Consider the following 20544-nt stretch of genomic DNA (forward strand, 5'->3'; position numbering starts at 1 on the left):
GCCTTAATAGCTGTCTACAAATATCTGAAGGGCTGTCACAGTGCATAGGGATCAGCCCTATTATCATTTGTGCAAGAAAAGACTAGAAGCAATGGGATGAAACTGAAAGGGAGGAGACACAAATTAGATATTAAAAAACCTCTCTGACAGCGAGGATGATCAATGAGTGGAACAGGTTACCACAGGAGATGGTGAGTTCTCCTTCAATGGAAGTGTTCAAACAGAGGCTGGACAAATATCTGTCTGGAATGATTTAGTGAATCCTGCACTGAGCAGGGTTTTGGATCAGATGACCCTGAAGGTCCCTTCCAACTCTACGATTCTATGAGTCCCATTCACTTCAGTAGGACTCAACATGCAGTACCAACCCAGGCCACTGCACAATGTACAGAGTTGTCTGCTTCCTTCAGTAAAACAGTAAGAAGTGGGACAACCCAATGCATTTATATACCATGTAAATTACAAAGCACAAAGTTATAAGGAGATGGACTGTATGGGATGGTAAAGAGATACATTATACAATAGAATTCAGTGGGACATATAGAGAATAAAATGGTAAACTGAATGTTGTGCTAATGGCAGAAAGTAGGATATCTTCATGTATGCATCACTACCAATTTAGTAACTATCTGGAGTGGTTAATGAAGGGGGGCGGGTGCAAACTTTTTTCATGTCCCTGAAATGCATTATTTAGCTAAAGACGAGTTTGTCTCACATTACTTAGATTTAATGAACTGTGCTGAATTGAAACTGAGCTGATTTTAATATTATTCAAGATTGAAATGGAACCCTAAAAATCACCTCTTAAATTCGATGTTTAATTCCAGTCTATTTGAAAGCAGAATCCTGCAAAAACGAGGTGGACAAGGAGTTACGTGCCATCAATATCTTAGTTTTAAGTATTAGATGGACATCAAAAGTCATCAAACTTGATATTTCTAAATCGATTCAAAAGGTATTCAAAGAGTGTTTTTTGATGACCTACCCTTAGCTAATATTATCATTGTATGTAGTTGTACTATATCTGGTGTACAGCAGCTCCAGAAAACAGTTGATTGGCAGGGGTACTGAGTGTTGGAACCCCACCAATCAGACACTCATGACTAATCCTAATGATAGATAACTCCCCAGAATACCTCTATGAACTTTGTATCATTATATTATCATATGTAGTTTTAAAGCATCCTGTACAATTAGAGATAGAAATAAAATTAGTCAGCGACTCACAGGCTTACAAATAAACTGTAATGGATAAAGCTTAGGTTTGCATCTTTTTCTGAGTCCACTTCCAGCTGTTATATAGATTGTTCAGGTTGAAGTTTCGATAGCGATCATCACTCATGAACCTTGGCGGGTTTTGTATTTGGCTTGCCCTCTCATGGTGTGACTTTCCTCTCAGATTCTCATAGAGCTAGAGACTGCACTATTAGATGATGAACCTCACTGGTATAAACTGCAAACACATGATGAGTCTTCACTACCTCTGCCTCAGCCATCACCTTTCATGCCAAGGAGACATGTACACGGAGAGAGTTCTAGCAAAAAATTACAAAGTAAGTACCCCGAACTCAAAGGGCAGCAACGTCATGTCTGCATATTACTGTGTGCATCAACCCTCTTGTGCTCCATGAAATGACCACCTATGGTTTGCTGTTGTACAGGATCTCAGCGAATCATTGATAGTGACTTCTCAGATTTTGATGTTGATGATGGTATTGGAGTTGTGCCTCCAGGTGCGTTGGTAAAAGGCATGGTCCCATCTTCTCTTTTGCTTTCTGCTTCTTTTCACTAATCCAGATTCCAGCAGGATGTTCATTTTAGAGATTCAGTGTATTGTGGAGCCTATTCTAATGAGTAAAGAACATCATTTGATTTATGTTTTATGGAACCAACTAAGCACTTCAAATCATTTACAAGGCCTTGATTTATTATCAAACTGGTAAACGATGGGGTTATTAAATATTTTACTTCACAATGCTCTGAGCTAATAAATGCAACATTGTTTATAGAGCGTGAACACCATGACATCAATTAACCTTCCAAGATACATAGATTTGTCCTATTTGTTTATTTGTTCTGCTTGTTGAATTAACTAGTTTGTAGTTCTCATGAAACTGCTGCTGCACGGAAGTGTTAACAGTGCATGATGCATGGCTGACAATTTTTCTATTTTGCAATTAGGATATAATATAGAAATAGTATTATAGCACCACACTAATGCTGAAAGCTTTCAAACCTAGCCCAAACCCTCCAGTAGTACGTGTGACAGAGGTGGGTTCTTTTTAAAGAAGAAAAAGGTGAGACTTTAAAAGGCTATAGACATTTTTGGGTGGCAAATTTTCATTTTCACTTAAATACATGTATTGATCATTTTTGAATTAGCGTTTATTTAGCAAATTGCACGGTTTGTCTCTCGCAGCTTCTACATATCACTGTATATGCATACTGCAGTCTTGAGTCTCATGTAGGAGATCTGTCAGTGAGGCTGGACTGACAGCTTAGTTTGCCTCAGCTCTCTCCTCTCCTGCTGAAAACCGAGTCATCAGCCCAGCTTCACTGACAGATGTTCCATTGAACATCTTTGACTGCAGTTAGTATATACAGTGGTAAGTAGAAACTGCAGAAGACAACCAGTGCAAAATTTTAATTAAACACTTTTGCAAAAAATGCAAAATACATCCATTTAAGTGAAAAAAAAATGCTCTCAAACCTTTCCATAGCTTTTACTAGATAGATTTAAATGGAAGAGGCATGATGTCATGTCAGCACATAAAATGGCATTGCCCACAGGCTTTTTTTTCCATTGGACATATCATAAGACTTTAATAGTCTCTTCGCTACTTATTTTTAAATGCTTGAAAATTATGTTTGAACTTAACGTATAAAATGAATACTAAAACCTACAGAATGTATTTATCTAGTTGGTATCGAGTTACAGTAAATGCAGTCTGTTGTTCCCAGGATTGGGAAAAGCTGATTGACGTACTCTTCAGTGGGATCACTGACAATCCCTAAAACTGTCTGTCTCTGTGATCTCTACTTTATATCACACATTTCCAACAGATAGCATCCCAGATTGTTTGAATTAAGCAAAAAAGATGACTTTTTAGGAGGTTAGTCCTTTTAAATAGAGATCCGATTGCGCTAGTCTCCAGAGCAGAACAGTTGCCCTTGTCTGGAGCAGGAGAACAAAAGTCATGGATGATCATACTTTGTTAATAAATGAAGGAGTCCCACTGTTACGGGTCCTCTTTCAATACTTGTTATAGATGATAATGGTGTATCTCCGCTCCCAGTATTACTTTATGCTGCATATGATTGGCTGAGAGAGCTTGCTTGTTTTAATTAGCGTACAATGTGCCATAGCTTGCCTCCCCAATCAGAGGATCACGGGACCATTTTGCTATTACCTGCATGATAGCACATATTTTAGATGCTCTAATATCATGGTCTACAGTACCTCAGGTAATAGCAGCTCTTCAAAAAGTATACTATTAAGTTTTCCATGGGTATGCTATGCAAAGTGGTATACTACACAGGTATAGAAGAACTGTTTGTTATAGTTATTAGTTGGCCCACAACCTTGTTTCACATAAACTCCAGCAATTCTACTGTGATTTGTGAATACAGCCTGTACAATTCCAATGGAAAAAACCTAGCCTAGAGTCCGCAGTTAGACTTCACGAGGCGCTGTAGAGAGTTATGGTGATGGGTTTGAAAGCAGGTTTGCAGAATACTGGAATTAAATATTAACGCTGTTATTGTGTTTTGTATTTGCTTACTGAATGTAATACAGTGATATAACAAGTATAAATATGGCACATACATATATTATTGCTGAAAGATGGCAATTTTTTTCCATAAAATGAATTATTATTGAAACCATATTTTTGTTAAAAAAATATTGTAATTCCATTTTTAATATATTTTATGATTTCAAAAAAATGGTTCTGAAATATTTAACACTGGTGGCAATAGAACTCTAGGCTGATTTTGTTTTGTAAATCTCACTTTTTTATGCAGACAGGAAGGATATGTATGCCTTCTACATAGTACTGCTGAACTAATCAAATATAAGAAAGCCTACAGGCTTTCTCTTGCCGCACACTTTGACTCCTTTGCGTGACCTTTGGCGGATGATTTTGGTGTCATTAGATTTGTTACATCCTCACCACCACCGTGAAATCATAAAATTAGAGTTAGATACATTTAGTGACCTGGCAGGCCAGGTCAAAGTTCCTATGTTAAGTCTACTGGCGCAGTTGTGCTTCAGTCAACAGCGCCGCTAGGGAGAGGCAAGCATTGCTAAACGACTTTCATATCAAGTGCTTACCAGTTTGACATTTACACCCGGTTTTCCAAACATTTTTCCAATCTAGGAATAACAATAATATTAATCTATATTTATATCACGCCAACATATTCCACCTCCCTTCACAAGTCAGAGGGAGCATAGAGAAAATAAAACATAACAAACAGTATTAAACCAATAGACTATGTGAATGTTAGGGGTGATGGTCCTGCCACACAGGGGTGGCACAAAAGGTACAAGTGCTTGTTCTCTACATTGGTCCAGCTATCACTTAAATTAATAGGCTACTATACATAAATCTGTGTGAACCATTCACCAGACAGTATCTGTGTATATACAGATATGAAATGTATTAGGGTGCTTGAGGTGTGAGGAAAGAAGAGGGTCAGATTTCCAAAGGGGGAACATAGAATATAGAGAAGAGATAGATAAGGGAATATAGTAGGCCTCCCTAAATTGATGTGTTTTTAGGGCACGTTTAAAACCGGGGGTATTGGGAATTACTTGATTGTTTGGGGTAGTAGCTAGCTTGGGAAAAATCTTGGAGATGGTAGTGGGAGTACATAACTATTATTTCTATTGCAGCATAAATTTCAAAGTAACTTTATATCAATAAGACTATATTAATTTTGTTTGATCTGTTGTTCATTTTGTTATTTTTTGCACTGATTTGTGATCATTCACCTCAGACGTTTTCTACAAGTGACTGGCACGTCAGTCACAGCACTCATTGTTCTTGTTTGTGCATGTAGCAAAACAAAACATAGAGGTTTTCACTGGCATTACACTGCATAGGAGACCCTTGATCATTTACTGTCAAAGGGCTACACTGGAAGCTGTACTTCATTGTGTATAGCTGTAGAGCTCTACCAGTTGATTCACATGTGTTTGATCACATGCTGTAAACAGCCATAAACAGAACTTTGTGAACATTGTTTGCATGTCCAATAAATGTATTCAAAACAGATATCCATCTGTGGAAATCAAACAGTTCATTGAAATGCATGCTTTGATTAATCCTTTAAATTAAGTAGCAACCTAAAGGGCCTGTCCTTCCTGAGGAACCCAATCTCTAAAGTAAGTCACCCTTGTGATCTGCTGATCATGGTGGGTCCAGCTGCTGCAAACCCTGAAGATCATCTGATATCACTGACAAGACTTCATAGACTCTAGTTCTGATATTTCAGCCTTCACTTACTTACTGCCCTTTCTCCCATGTTGGGTTCTCCTCAGCTTCGGGCACCGTTAGACTGGTTTCTTACACTGTTCAGCATGAGGATTTTGTGCATGTCATGCATAGCATCAGGACACTGTGCAGCACCCAGAGCTGAGAAAGACCCAAACTTGGAGCAAGCTGCAGTAAATACTGGTAAAAGTAGGGGTCATGTTTAGGGTTTGCATTGATTTTTAGATCTGCTCTGAAATTTTAATTAATTGGAGGCTCTAGTCTGGGTGTCTGAAATTATTTTGAAGTCTAGACTGGTGTCAGAATAAATTTTGAGGTCTTAAAAGAATTGTGCCAAGATGCACAAGTTGCACACTGCAGAATAAATATAGTAATATAGGGTAGCCATTCACATGAATAGCCATCCTGTAAGAACCAAATGGCAGAAGGTCCGCCAGGATGGAAGCTGCTTTTACTGAGTTGCTGTCCCTTCTAGGACGAAAGGAGAGGGCCCTACCTTATGATGTTAATATCCCCTAATAGGGCATATGAGAAGGGGGTGCCATTTTGGCAGAACCGCTTTAATTTAATCTGAGATCTGATTATATTTATTGATCTGATCTGGGCTCTAAATCAATTTTGGGGTCTGAGCTGGGCTCTGGTTTAATTCTGTGGTCTGATCTGGATTAATTCTGCTGTCTGGTCTTAGGGTCTGGATTTATTTTCTCTCCTGTCTACCATCAAGACAGGAGATGCTGTCCTATACTGCTTTTCTTACTTTACTCTATCTTTTGGTCTTTTATTGATTGGGACATTTTTTGACACACTGATTCCATTGTAGATCAGTGAGTGTGGGCTTTCCCTTGGCCTCAATTGGGACCATCCATTTGGGATACTAATATCGTATTCTTTGGGACCATCCATAATATTGTATTTTTTTGGGCCTCAAGTGGGACCATCCATTTGGGATACTAATATCGTATTCTTTTTTTGGTCTATCGGATCATCTCTATCGCTAGCAGTTAGCAGATATTGGCACTGCGGGCATAGAGACATTACTTGGGATATTTTTGTTTGCAGGTTCTATTATGCAGTCTTATAGTATCCTGCATCCTGACCTATAGAGTATTTATGCAGTTTAGGGTCCCCCTTGGTCGTTTGGCGGACATTATATCATTAAACGCCTCATCGCTCGACAGAAGGGTCCCCTATATTAGGACACCCACAGTATTCTTTGCATCAAGGGTGTTATGAGCACATTTTTAGCACACCCACAGTACTCTTTGCATCAAGGGTGTTATGAGCACATTTGTAATCCTGCACATCTAGCGGATGAGACACTTTTTTGGTTAGAATAAGGTTCCTGATGAGTCCTAAAACGACAGAAACGCATTGAACTAATAATTGGTGAGAATCTAGCATATTCTCACTCACCTGAACCAATACTTGGTGGGAATTCAGTACAAAATTTGATTCTCACTGATCTACATCTGACTTGTCATCATACTGTCATCATAGCTGGGCCCTCTGATTCGTACATCAGGTGCCCTCGGTAAAAAGAATCAACATTTATTGGGAATCGAATACAGAATTTTTGATTTCGCATAGAAACAAGGGCTCGCACCCTGTTTGTATTGAACCAAACATTTGGGTGGGTTACTTGGATCCCCGTTTTTAGTCGGTTGCAGCAACAATAACCGATATCTTGTTGTCTCCGACAAGGGACTTCCAAGTCCAACCTACTTTCGGGCAGACCTTCAGCCTAGTTCATAACGTGGAAATTCCAGAATTGGGCATCCTACCCATAAAATCTGTATCTGAGTAGCGATTATTCATCTGTCATTCCCTCGTTAAAAAGGGCGCCACAAGCCTCATTTAACATTGTCACTAAGTATTCCATTATGGCCTTTAACAATATCTGGTGTTTTCATAATATCGGCTGATGAGCTATGACCATTGTTTTGGTTCTGGTTCAGTGTGGAACTTGTTGTTCCATTGTTCGTCTTTCGTTGTTTGTTCTTGTGTGTTGAGGCACAAACGTTTTTAATAAGTCATTTAATAAAAGTTACTTTTTAAGGGGATACACCCAGAGAATATTTATAATGGATTTATTTTGGGGTCGGGTCTAAGTATTGGATTAGTTTTAGAGTCTGGTCTGAGGTTCGGATTGGCTTAGGGGTCTAATCATATGATATATACACAAATGTAGATATGATGAGATTTTGGTGTTGTTAAGCCCAAGTTAAGCTTTTAGACTAAGGCCTACGAACGAACTATTAGCTAAACCTCCAGTGGACCAATTCATTCTGCTTTCATCATATTCTGATTTACTTCATTAAAGGCTGATTTTTATTTCATTTTTTTTCCTAATGTAGATATTTTTGCATGTCAAATACAAAATGAATGTTTATTGAAAATGATCATGTATCAGTTATTTGGAACTCAAAAGTTGATGCTTATATGATAACTAAGCTGTAGCCATACAACCTAATGGCATACTATTATTTTAATAATCTTTGCACAGTTTTCCCCCTTAATCTTGGTACAAAATGTTTCAAGTATTTTAAGGTCTTATCCACCAATTAAATCTTAATTTTTTCATGCTGAAATTTTTGTATTGCTAGGCTCAAGGTCTAATACTAGACAAAGCCGATCTACAACATTAACAGTGCCGGACCAGCAAAGAGTGACCCATCATCGTTCCCGTTCCGTATCTCCTCACCGTGTTGATGATCAGGGCAGGACCCGCTCACGCTTACCAAATGTGCCATTACAGAGGTATGCAGTGTCATGTGAACATTTACACTGTGCGTTAATGTTACCCACCACTATACTTATTACATTGGCTCTGTACTCGTTTTTCAGGGATTAACTTTTGTTGAGACTTAAATAAAATAATCTTAAGGGTATCCACGCCATGACATCAATTGACCTCATGCTGCAGCTTAATAATGGCGCCTACCTAGCTATTAACCCTCTCCAATCCACTGTCTGACGTCTAAAGACATTATGATTTAAGGCTGTACAGCTCCAATGTTGGAAGACGTCCGTCGGGGTTCTCTTACTGTATATTCCCAGCCTCTATGCTGTCGGAGCCTATTCAACGTGTCATCTCATGCAGTACTGGCTTTAGCCAGCAGATAGCGCCGTTGTATAACAGCAGAAAGAGTAAGCCCCCTAGGAAAACCAGAATACAAATTGGATTGGAAAGGGTTAATGTGAAAAACTGATCATAACTTAAAATAATCTATTACAACAGCAGTCCAGTGTGCAAACAGGTGAGAGAAATGAGCAGTAATCAACAGTAACACTGCTAGTCCAAAACTTAGGAGAATATAATGAATGCCACGCTCTCTATGTGTAAGCACCCATTAAAACGATGCTACAGTAGCGTAAAAGCATAAAAAGGTGCCCCAAGCTGGTAAGATAATAATAAAAGCAATCATAACAGAGCTAAACAGGAGAAGTGAAATTCAAAGTAGTAGTATCAATATATACTGTCTCACTAGTGATGAAGTGAAAACCATGTGGGACTCGCTGTTCCTATATATTGATACTATTACTTTGAATTTGCTAGTGTAATAGCTTGTTCTGTAGAGACTTATTTAATCATGAGTACCCTCTCCATAAATATACTATATCTGCCCATTATCTTAAGTATTGGTGTTTATATGAGAATTCTCAATTTGGTACGAATCCACGTCAAAATTTGCGTGCAACATGTGGATTTTAGTGTGGATTTCCCCCCTCATTTGTGCAGGTACTATCCAGGCTGAAAATCCACAGCACAAGTTCATATGCTGCAGATTTCAGACCTGCACCACAAATCAGTTTACGGAAGTAATGCAAAAAGCTCTGAGTCTACATTATCCTAAAAAAAACTGTCACCTTTTAGAGCGCTGCAGGAAATCCCAGGAGGTGGATAAACTCTTGTATACTCAAAATCAGATAAAACAGACCAGCGCTGCTCCTCAATTCACAGGATTTAATTGGCAAAAGGATTATTAGAAAAGCCAATATAGTGAAAAAAGTTCTCCTTAATCACTTATCTTGGAGCGGTAATGTTCATTAGTCCTTGAAAACCGATGGTGACCAATGGACATGATGTACAAGGTTTCCAAATGACTGAACAAGTAACGGGAAAAAAAACACCGTGAAATATGACAGAGATCTTAATATTCCATACAGGCTTTCCGCAAATTCAAAACTTTATTAATTTTAAAAATTACAAAGAGAGAATCAGTTGAACATAGAAATATATGGGTAGAGTAAACAAATATAATGAGGGCTTCAAGTTGGCAGCCAGAAGACAGAATGCTCCAAATACATATATAAAAGATGTTCCAGCGAAACCTAAATTGACGTGGGGAAGATCAGAAAAATAACTAAAGGCCTGCGTCGCCCACCAAACTGGAGGCGAGTGAGCTGGATTAAACAAAAAAAACTATTAAACCCTTAGCTGAAACTAAAAGTAGGGCCTGCTGCCCCGCCAGTGATAAGAATGGAGAAAAAGCTACAAAGAGAAGGAAAGGAAAAGGGGGCGATGAGGGCAAAGGAGAGGAAAAAGAAGTGCTGTAAGGAGACGCTGGAGCCTGGCCTAAGGGTTTTGAAAAGCCGCACCACAAATGTTTTGAGTAGTCGGCCAGTATTATGGCTGCAAAAGAAAGAAGAGAAGAAAAACTTCCAGAACAGAAAAACCATGCCGGCTTTTATTATACTCAGTAGTTTAACAAAGCCGCAAGGCATCATAAATCATATATCAGGGGTAGATAATATTTCTCTCATATAACTAATACATATAACAAAAAGTCCCTCCTATGGTATGTATCAAACAGAAGAAAAACAACTGGAGTAAAGGACTTGTAAAAATGCATATATTTATTAAATATGAGGAAGTCTTATATCCAGAAAACAAAATGCAGGCATCTTAACACACATTGTGGCATCTTTACAGCATAGTAGACCATTCAACTTATGTTAGCTTCTTCCAGAGCATGGTCTGACATTCCACATCACTCTGACTTTTGCACTGTCATGTCTGACCAGGATGTACCGAAACCAGTCCCCCGAACAGTTCCTAGGTTATGTTTACACAGTGGAACAAAGAACATAAACCACCACAGGTGACATGTGGAACAACAGATGGAGATAGGAGCTTTCCTTAGATGACTCAGAATAAGAGACCGTACCTGCCTATAGCGGATGTCCGGTCCTGATACGAACGCATTCGACCCACAATCCCTGGCCACTCAATGTCCCTAACTGGGACAGAAGTAAGCAATTAAGTAAGAATACAACCACCACCAGTAACAACCATAGTACTTAGTTTGAGATGAGCTGGGTAAAACAGGAGACCATGATCCAGCTCTGATTCTAACAACAATCAGATGAAGACTGAGAATAATCAGCATAGGTCCACAGTCAAGACAGGAATACAATCCCTCCCAAATTGCCAGGCAGGTGCAACAGATAGCAGAACACTCCCATAGACACTCTCACCAGTACTAGAGAAAGCTGAAAGAAAACTACAAAACAGCACTAGCATAAACTAGAACTCCACGAATGAAAAATAAAACCTGCCGCAACATGCACCTCACAAAAAAACATAACTAGTTTAAAATTTAAAAAAAGCCAACAGAACACGATTCCGATCATATCAGTCCATCGTCTTACAAAGTATACTGCTTGAGATCAAATCCAGGCTGCTGATCCATCATCCACAAAATTCTCTGATAAGTCTCAAAGACAATTTGCGCAGTGAATTTTTTCCACAGCATGTGAATGTGGCTTCTTGAAATTTCTCACATTCCCTTTGCTGCTATTGTAATTTTCCACATGTAAATCCATAGCAAAAAATGTCCAGGGTACATGCTATATGTGAACATGTAGTACGCTATGGGTGAGTTTTACATAGAGCGGAATTGCTGTAGAATTTCACTTGCGGAATGTGAGCAAAAAATTCTGCAGCAATGTTTGTGCAATGTAACTGAATCAGGTTTTAACAAATCCCATTCAATTACAGCGACAACAATCAGCAACAAAAGATTGTCACGCTGCAGATTTTCAGTTCCGCAGCATGCTCGATTTGTTGCAGAAATTTTGCATATTTTCACAGTGAGTGAATTCAGCTTTAAGAATCCGCATCAAATTCTGCATCAAAATCTGTAGGTGGATTTTAAAGCAGATTTTGCTATGGATTTACTCTGCAATATGTGATCATACCCAAAGGTATGCTCACATGCTGGGTTCTGCCGTAGAATTCTCTATGTGGAATCAACTTGTAAAACTGCAATAGAAAACTGCAGCTATTTATGAATGAATAGCTAAGGGCTATGTGTCATTGGCTGAGCGGTCAGCCAATAGCTAAGCACTAGCTGCTATTGGCTGAGCCCTCAGCCAATCAGCACAGCCCTTTCAGGAGGCAGGGATTTTTAAATCCCCGCCTGCTGAAAGAGCTTAACAGCAGTGCAGGGGAGCCAGCCGGAGGACGCGTCTGAGCGCCAGAGAGGCGAGTAATTTTTTAAAAAATTTTTCTTACCACTTATTGATGATTATCGGGGAAGGAGTTATATTTCAAGCCCTTCCCCGATAATCATACTGCGCGGCTTGCCAGAAAGCAGTGCTTTCAATGGGATCGGCAATGGGATAGCATGCCGCGGACTTCTTCCACAGCTGTGGCAGAAGTCCGCGGCATTCTCCATCTCTTTTCAATGGGGCTAGCGCTGTTGCCGCGGGCCCCATTGAAAAGACTGGCGATATTCCGGCGTGATGCCGTTTTTTTTCTCGTACTGCTCTGCAAGACTTTTCCTTTACTCTCACAGTGCAGTGGAGAAAAAAACGCCAGTGGGTGTGAGCCCTAAGAGTTATAAAAACCTTGTGTTCTTACTACTGTTTATAATAATCTATTAAATTGACGTGCAATGTAATAGGTAGGGCTGGCTCCTCTGTAGTGTATGATCAACAGAAGTTTCATGTATGAGCCTGGGACTGGGCATTTATACTTCTCCAAACATCTTCATGACCTTCTTATGTATAACATGTTCTAGATGACCCACACAGTCCTGAGGGAGCGCATGAGTTATTGTTGGCCACATCTAAATGTCCAAAGCAAATTGCTACAATAATCTTATTATGAGTCTGTAGACAGAATAAAAGCTCTGGTGAGCACTAGACGTCTCCAGAGAACTGTGCAATACTTAGTAATGATTGTGTCACTGGTCTAATACACATATCACATTTGTGATGATGTATTGTGAATACAGTTGACCAAGTAATATGATGATATGATTTTAGATGGCGCTCTCTAAAAAAGTAAACATCTCTGCTTGCTGTCAATCATTAGAATCATTTGTTTCTATCAAACATTTGTCAGACTGCGGTCTGGACTGTTTAGCTGCATGTGAATCCAAGTGTCTCCATATACTGACAGCAAACAGATCTTGAAATGATTAGAAACTCAAAAATGATTGCAGAAATTTTCTTTGTAAGCTTTAGTGCCGAAAACCTAAAAACGTATTATTGTACATGCAAATATGAAGCAAAGTGTGTTGCATATGATTATAACCGAAACACTACTACGGAGCTGTAAGGTATCAGAACTAAACACCATGTGCTAATGTCCCCACTTTTAGAACTTTTTTGTCTTACAAATGTATTTTTTTTATTATTTAGTTATAAATGTTGCGCTATAATGGGCATTATTATTATATCCCTTGTGCAAACATATAGGAGCCTAGATGAAATTCATCAAATGAGACGATCACGCTCTCCAACAAGACACCATGATGCCTCCCGCAGTCCAGTTATTCATAAGTCCAGGGACTCGGACAGTCAGTATTTGTCTGATCAAGAAAAGTAAGTTTATGTGATACATAATTACAGGATAGCCTAAAATGGGTATTCTGGTTACCTCAAGTTATCCCCTATTCAGAGGATAGAGGATAACTACCTGATTGTTGGGCGGCCAACTGCTGGGACCCCCACAAATCACCAGGACAAGGGTCCGATGTCCACCTGTGTGACTGGCAATAAATAGAGTGGCAGCATGCATGCTCAGCCACTGCTCCATGTATTTTAGTAGGACCATCAGAGGAAGCAAGTTATAGCTTTGGATAGGGGATAACTTGATATTAATGGAATACCCCTTTAATTGTGGTGCTTTCTAATGAGAGACAAGTATTTCTTTTATTTGTATACAGTAGATACTAACGGAGTTTTCAGGCATTTATCAGAATGCTACATGGAGGACCATTACCTCTGATAAAGGGCCCCTAGTACCCTGAAACACATTGTATTCAGGGTTTTAATATTTTTTAATGGACTTCTGAATCATCAAGTTCATGGACTCTGTGTGCACCACTAGAAGTGATTTGTTTATTAGCTTGGGGTACCCCACGCTCATACATTGGCTTTGGGTAAATTTGTTGCTATTGAAATAGAATGTACCACATTTATTAATGTCTTGATCTGCCATTGGGTCAGGAGGGGTAGCATCACTCCTTAGGGAGAGCACCAAGAAGGTGAGTCAGGAGACTTATAAGGCCATGTTTGCTCCTCTAGGTAATATGCAAATAAGGGAGATGGAACAATACCTGTGCAGCGCCACCTATTGGATGGCAGCATTCCTTCAACCCAATGCCTAAACCTTTATTACAGACCCGTATAAAGGTTTGGACATTGATTTGCAGGAATGCTGCCATACAATAGGTGGCGCTGCAGAGGTACTGTTCCATCTTCCTTATTTGCATATTCGGTTTGCCCTTGTCATGGTGATCACATTACTAGTGTCAAAGGGGTTTTATAAATAGAAAAACAGTGGTGGCAGTGTGGCGAGGATGACATAACAAAAACAATTAATACTGACCTCCTATGCCACCAATTCCATTCTCCAAGTGATGTGGTAGTTTCTCAATGTGAGGCCGCAAAATGGAACATCATCAGTGATGTCTCATAAACAGTCTTAGGCCTCTCCATTTTAAGGCCATGTGATCTGTACACAGAACTTTACTGGAGCCAGAATATCCAGTGATGTCAGCGATCACATGATGCGGTACTAAAATGGTGCTTTGGTGCAACACTATGTTATTTATTGTATTCAATGTGTTTATTTGGGATGGGGGGGTTAATTCTTAAATAAAATACCATAGTAACAGAATATGTTAGGCTGAATGAAGACAATGTACATCTAGTTCAGCCTGTTTCAACCCCCCCTCCACCCTCTTGTTGGTCCAGAGGAAGGCAACAAAAAAACTCAACGAGCCAATTTAACTCATTTGGAGGAAAAAAAAACCTTCCTGATTCCATAATGGCAGGCAGAGTAACCCCTGGATCAACATTTGAGATCAAGAACCCCGCTGGTCACCTAATGTCTATATCCTGTAATATCATAGCGCTCTAGAAAGAAATCTAGTCCCCTCTTAAACTCCTCTATGGATTTTGCCATTAGAAACTGGAAAACCTATTTAAAGATGCTTTGCCCCCATGAAAAGGGATAGCATATGGCTAGCATACTCCGTCACTTCCTCATCAGTTGAGGACCATCAGACTTAAAGGGGCAGAATTAACCCCTTAGTGACGGAGCTTTTTTGCTTTTTTCCATTTTTGTTTTTTCCTACTCCCTTTTAAAAAATCATAGCTTCTTAATTTATCCATCGACGTCGCTGTATGTGGGCTTTTTGCGGGATGAGTTGTATTTTTCAATGGCACTATTTATTGTACCATATAATTTACTGAAAAACTTTTAAAAAATTCTTAGCGGAGAGAAATGGAAAAAAAACCGACATTCCACCATCTTTCGGTGCGTCCTGTTTCTACAGCACACAAATTGCAACAAAAACGACCTGATATTTTTATTCTATGGGTCAGTACGATTGCTACGATACCAAACTTGTATAGTATTTGTTTTGCTGTAGTACTTTAATTTTTTTAAAGATATTTCATTTTTTTCAATTATTTTCTGCGGTCATTTTGTGCGTGAAATACCTTTTTTATTTTTCTCGTCAACGTAGTTGAGCAAGGGCTCATTTTTTGCGGGATGTCCTGAAGTTTCCGATAGTATCAATTTGGAAAACATACGACTTTTTGATCGCTTTTTATTGCGTTTTTTCTGGGAGACAGGGTAACTAAAAAAGTGTATTTCTGGCGTTCTTTATTTTTTTTTTCAGACGACGTTCGCCGTGCAGGAAAAATAATGCACTACTTTGATAGATCGGACTTTTACGGATGCGGCGATATCAAATACATATTTTTATTTTATGATTTTGATTTTTTAATAATGGATATGGCAAAAGGGGGGTGATTTAAACTTTTATAACTTTTTTTTTTTAACAATTAAAAAAACTTTATTGATTTTTTTTTTACATTACTTTGAAGTCCCCCTGGGGGTCTTTAACATGCGATGCTTTGATCGCTCCTGCAGTATGACATAATGCTATAGCATTACGTCATACTGCTTTTTTACAGGCAGTCTATGAAGCCACCCTGTGTGGATGGCTTGATAGACAGTCTGCTAAGGCAGCCCTGGGGCCATTCATTAGGCCCCCGGCTGCCATGACACCTGCACGGATCCCCCGATCTCACCGCGGGGGGGGCCGTGCGGGACTGTTCGGGGGATTTAAATGCCGCTGTCAGAATTGACAGCGGCATTTAAAGGGTTAATAGCCCCCGATCGGCCGAACGGCCGAGCGCAGCTATTGCCCGTGGGTGTCAGCTGTAATAAACAGCTGACGCCCGCGCTGTATGGAGGGAGATAGCGCCGCTACCTCCCTCCATACACGTCCTGCAACAGCAGGACGTAGTTTTACGATAGGGCTGTCACTAAGGGGTTAAAGTTAGCATGAATCTGTAAGCAGATAAATCATGACTTGCTCCATCAAATGCTGTATTACATGTCCATTATGTCCTAGAAGTATTGCTTCAAGGGGAGAACTCAGGTATGGAGACGCCATATGGTGACACGGTGAGCACAGGTTTCATGCACAAAGTGCGGAGCTACTGATCACTGTCCATGGGGCCGTAGGCCCAACATGACCTCATTAATTTCGCTTTTTTGATGACGTGATTTCCTAGTTTTAGTAACATTACAGGTCTAGAATGGTCTTCATGTTTTTAAACTAAATCACACAAAAGCAAAGTCGTTGTAGGAGTGCTCAAAGAAAAAGCTCCTAACTTGCATGTAGGATGTGCTATAGTCTTGGTGACTGAGAGCGCCGTATAACAATACCGAAATGTTCATCTTTCATTTTATATTACATAATCTTTACTAAACTTGCAAATAGATACATTAAAATTATTTGATGATTTGACTTTTTTTTCTTCAGCGATTTCCTTATGTTGCCCAGAGCAAAACGTGGACGAAGTGCTGAGTGCCTACATACTATCAGGTACCATACATTTCTAAGAGTTTTAGCATTTCTTATAGAAATTGATTATTTGATCCAGAATAAAAATGTTTACAAGAAATAGATTAATTCAGATTTCCATGCAAATGTGGTTTGTGATAATGTGGCCTAAATGATGAGTCTGCCGTAGCAAAGTAAGGAAATATTGAAGGCTCGTTACTACAAAAGTAAACTTATCCATTTGAGGCTGCAGATGAAGGATCAAAGGGCCTCTTTTCTCATCCCTCTACTGTAATCAGTAAAAACTGTTAACTGATTTGTCTCACTTTAAATGATTTTTAAAAAATCTACTCAATATTTGTCTAGTGAGGACCATTAATGTAAAAAAAGTGATCTGATTGTGATAGGTGGTTATATTAAAGGGGTTTTCCAGGGAGAATACTACTAATGACCTATCCTCAGGATAGGTCAACAATAGATGATCGGCCGGGGTTCATCGCTTGGGACCACGACCGATCAGCTGAGTGGGTGTATGCTGTCAGCACTTCAAATACACAGAAGTCGGAGCGAAAGCAACAGAAGTCTCCGCACCGACCTCTGTTTAGTGGCCGGCGCTCGTAACTGCAGGTGCAACTCGCGTTGATTTGAATGAGACCCCAAACTGCAGTTACAAGCACCGGCCACTACACGGAGGTCGGTGCGGAGAGTTTCACTGCTTTAGCTCCGACCTCTGTGTATTTACAACGCTGACAGCTTGCACCTGCTCAGCTGATTGGTCAGGGTCCTGAGTGACGGACCCCAGCTGAGCAACTATTGATGATCTATCCTGAGGATAGGTCATCAGTAGTATTCTCCCTGGAAAAAGCCCTTTAATCTAAAATATGTGTTTCTAATAATATATATGTTGTTAATTATGGTATGAAACTGATCTGTTCCAACCAGAAGTATAGAACTATTAAAAACTATTTCTGGACTTTACTGCTTACTACAATCATAGAATTTAAAGGGGGTCTTCACTAATATAAGTAAAGTCATAACTTCTGCACAGCAACTCCTTTGTTCTATTGATCTGTGCTGTTCTCAGGAATTGGTCCCCTACTGATCACTAAATGATCACATCTTAGCAATGTGCTATAACAAACAGTACATGTTGGAAAGTCCTTTTAGCCTTCTAATTAATAATATGCATGTGTAGGAATGCAAATAAGTGATATTTGCAACTTTGGGATCAAAGGTTTTTTCTTTCTGACCTTTGCATATATCTTTCATTGAATGACCCTTTCAGTAACATTTTTTTAATTATCAGTAAAATATTGAGCATGGGTAGGATTTACAGACAGATCTACTAAGGCTCTCTTCACACTTGGCATTTTTTGCAGCATTTTTGAATCGCGGTAAAACAATGCACGCAGGTCTTTAAAAACTACATATGGTTACCACATTTTTTTTTTTGGTGCGGTTCAAAAATGTAGTAAAAAACACCAAGTGTGAACGCAGCCTAAGGGCTCAGTCACACGGGCGCATCAGCGCCCGTGTTACTGCAGGTAGCAGACGGCCGTATCTGAAGACGGACGTCTGTCTGCAGAGGAAAGAACATGTGACCGGCTTCATTGCCAGTGATGTGTTCTTTCATCAGTGCTGCAGAGAGACGTCCGTCTTCAGGTACGGCCGTCTTCTTTCTGCAGTAATGGCTCAGTCACACGGGCGCATCAGGGCCGGTGTACGGGTGCCGATGCGCCCGTGTGACTGAGCCGTTAGACCAGCTAAAGCAGTTTTAATGTAATAGACGCTGAGTCTGTAGCAGTTCAGTTTTATATAAAGACACTTTGGCAAAATCATCCTGAATGCCAGCAGCTAAAATATAGAGACATCGCTAATAAAATGTATCCTAGCTTTCCACTGTCCATCTTCTAATTAGTATACTACATTAGCTAGCATGACGATATGGGTTGTATCTTTATAAGATTACTTCTGTTTTACTATACAAGACCTAACAAAATTTATAATGCTGACAAGCGAGGTCTGCCATGTGAAAGGCATCATTCATCTACATTTGTTAATAATTTGCTTTGCCTTTTCTTTTGCACTCTTACTGCCGAGCTGCACATACCTATGTATATAAATGGTGATAAAGACGAGAAAAATCTCAAAATCGATTGAAAAATTGTTATAGTTTTAATAGACTTAAAATGCGTTGGTGAATGTGGATTTATGGTTTAACAAACTTTTATTACAGATGCATGGCATATGGCAGACTGTAGTGATAAGGTTATGCATTGCCATATATGTGGCCTACAAATCAAAAACATAATTTTATATAGATTATGTCCACGGGCTGCAGCCCGCAGCGGGATCCAACCCTGCCTGCAGCCGAGGATAGGGCTTAATTGTCTGGGACTTCACTATGAATATGTGTGGAAGCACCGGCTGGCGCTCTGCCATATATGCCCAGTAGAGGTTTTTTTTGTTTTTTTTTTAAATTTCCTGCTTTTCTTTGGAATCCCGTCCACAGTTCAATTGCGGACAAGCCGCGGATCGGACGGCTTCCATTGACTTAAACGGAAGCCATCCGTGGGTGAACCGCAGCAAAATAGAACATGCTGCAATTTGTTTTGCAGACCTATAGGTCCAGAAAACAAATCCTCATTCTTGAATTCAGCTATGGACCCCCATGTCTTGCTATGGGCAGCTTGAACTGCCGATCGTCCACGTAGGTGTCCCACGCAAATTTGCCTGTGGACTTTGGGCTAAACAAGAGAACACCATCAGAACCATATGGTAGATTCATGGATTTCCTGTTCCCCTTTATATAGTCGTTCACTACATGCCCTCAAATACAGAAACTTCACAGCATGTGAATGGGGGTTTGTAAAACTAAGTTCATATGTGTTGAACTGAACTTTGTGCATTATCCACATAATAAGTTCGCAATAGATTAGCCACTTATGTAGAAGTCCTTCGGTCTCATATCTGCTTGGAGGCTCTTAGGAGCCTCCCGCACAGATTCAGTCATAGTTGTCAGAAAAAATAGTCCTATTTTTCCCGGAAAAATTATGCACCACCATGATGGAACCCAGCAGGTTCTATTATAAGTTAGTGGGGTCTGTCTGTGCTGTTGTGTCCATCATGTAACAGATCTGTCTGAGTATCACCCTAGACCTCATGAGTTGATAAAGACAACTACTGATATACTGAGATTTTATTAGAGAGTTGCCGAAGTGATAATGGTTTTGAATAAGATTTTCTTACAGCTTTTGGTGGGTTTTACCCAAAAAATAAGTCATGAGAAGACCTCCTCATACTAGTAGATGTTTGAATTCAGCCTGAATCCCAAACAGCAGCATCCACTACTCCCATATGGAAGAACTAACCCCCATTGTTGTTCCAAAGGCCAGATCACATACCATAGTTAAATAGAAAGGGCACTGTTGTCAGATATATTCTAGATGTTAACTTGAAGTCCATGCCTTAAAGGGGTATTCCCATCTTGGACAATTTTGGGAAGGATGGAAATTCTCCTGTGAAGGAGGCAGCTTTGGTGGTTAGGAGCTATGGAAACAGCTGGGAAGGTTGTCTTGTGGTGTTTCCTTAAATAAGAGGTGCGAAAAACAGCATATCAAAGCAAGCTGTGCTGTTTATGTAATTCGGGAGCTTCAGAAACAGAGTAGCTTGCCATACTATACTCTTTCTGTAACTCCCCTTCACTTCTATGGGAGTTGCAGCATAGC

At 39.7% G+C, this 20544-nt stretch overlaps 1 protein-coding gene across 1 annotated transcript in view; it reads left to right on the forward strand.

The window, feature by feature from the left end:
- Positions 1 to 20544, forward strand: part of RIMS1 (regulating synaptic membrane exocytosis 1) — a 363560-nt gene that overhangs the window by 174034 nt on the left and 168982 nt on the right. Inside the window, exons 13-17 of the mRNA XM_066604485.1 lie at positions 1400 to 1553; positions 1662 to 1733; positions 8102 to 8255; positions 13206 to 13331; positions 16796 to 16858. Coding sequence (XP_066460582.1) covers positions 1400 to 1553; positions 1662 to 1733; positions 8102 to 8255; positions 13206 to 13331; positions 16796 to 16858 — 569 coding nt within the window. The remainder of the gene's footprint in view (positions 1 to 1399; positions 1554 to 1661; positions 1734 to 8101; positions 8256 to 13205; positions 13332 to 16795; positions 16859 to 20544) is intronic.

This window comes from Eleutherodactylus coqui, chromosome 1, assembly GCF_035609145.1.
Source record: "Eleutherodactylus coqui strain aEleCoq1 chromosome 1, aEleCoq1.hap1, whole genome shotgun sequence".
Classification (NCBI taxonomy): domain Eukaryota; kingdom Metazoa; phylum Chordata; class Amphibia; order Anura; family Eleutherodactylidae; genus Eleutherodactylus; species Eleutherodactylus coqui.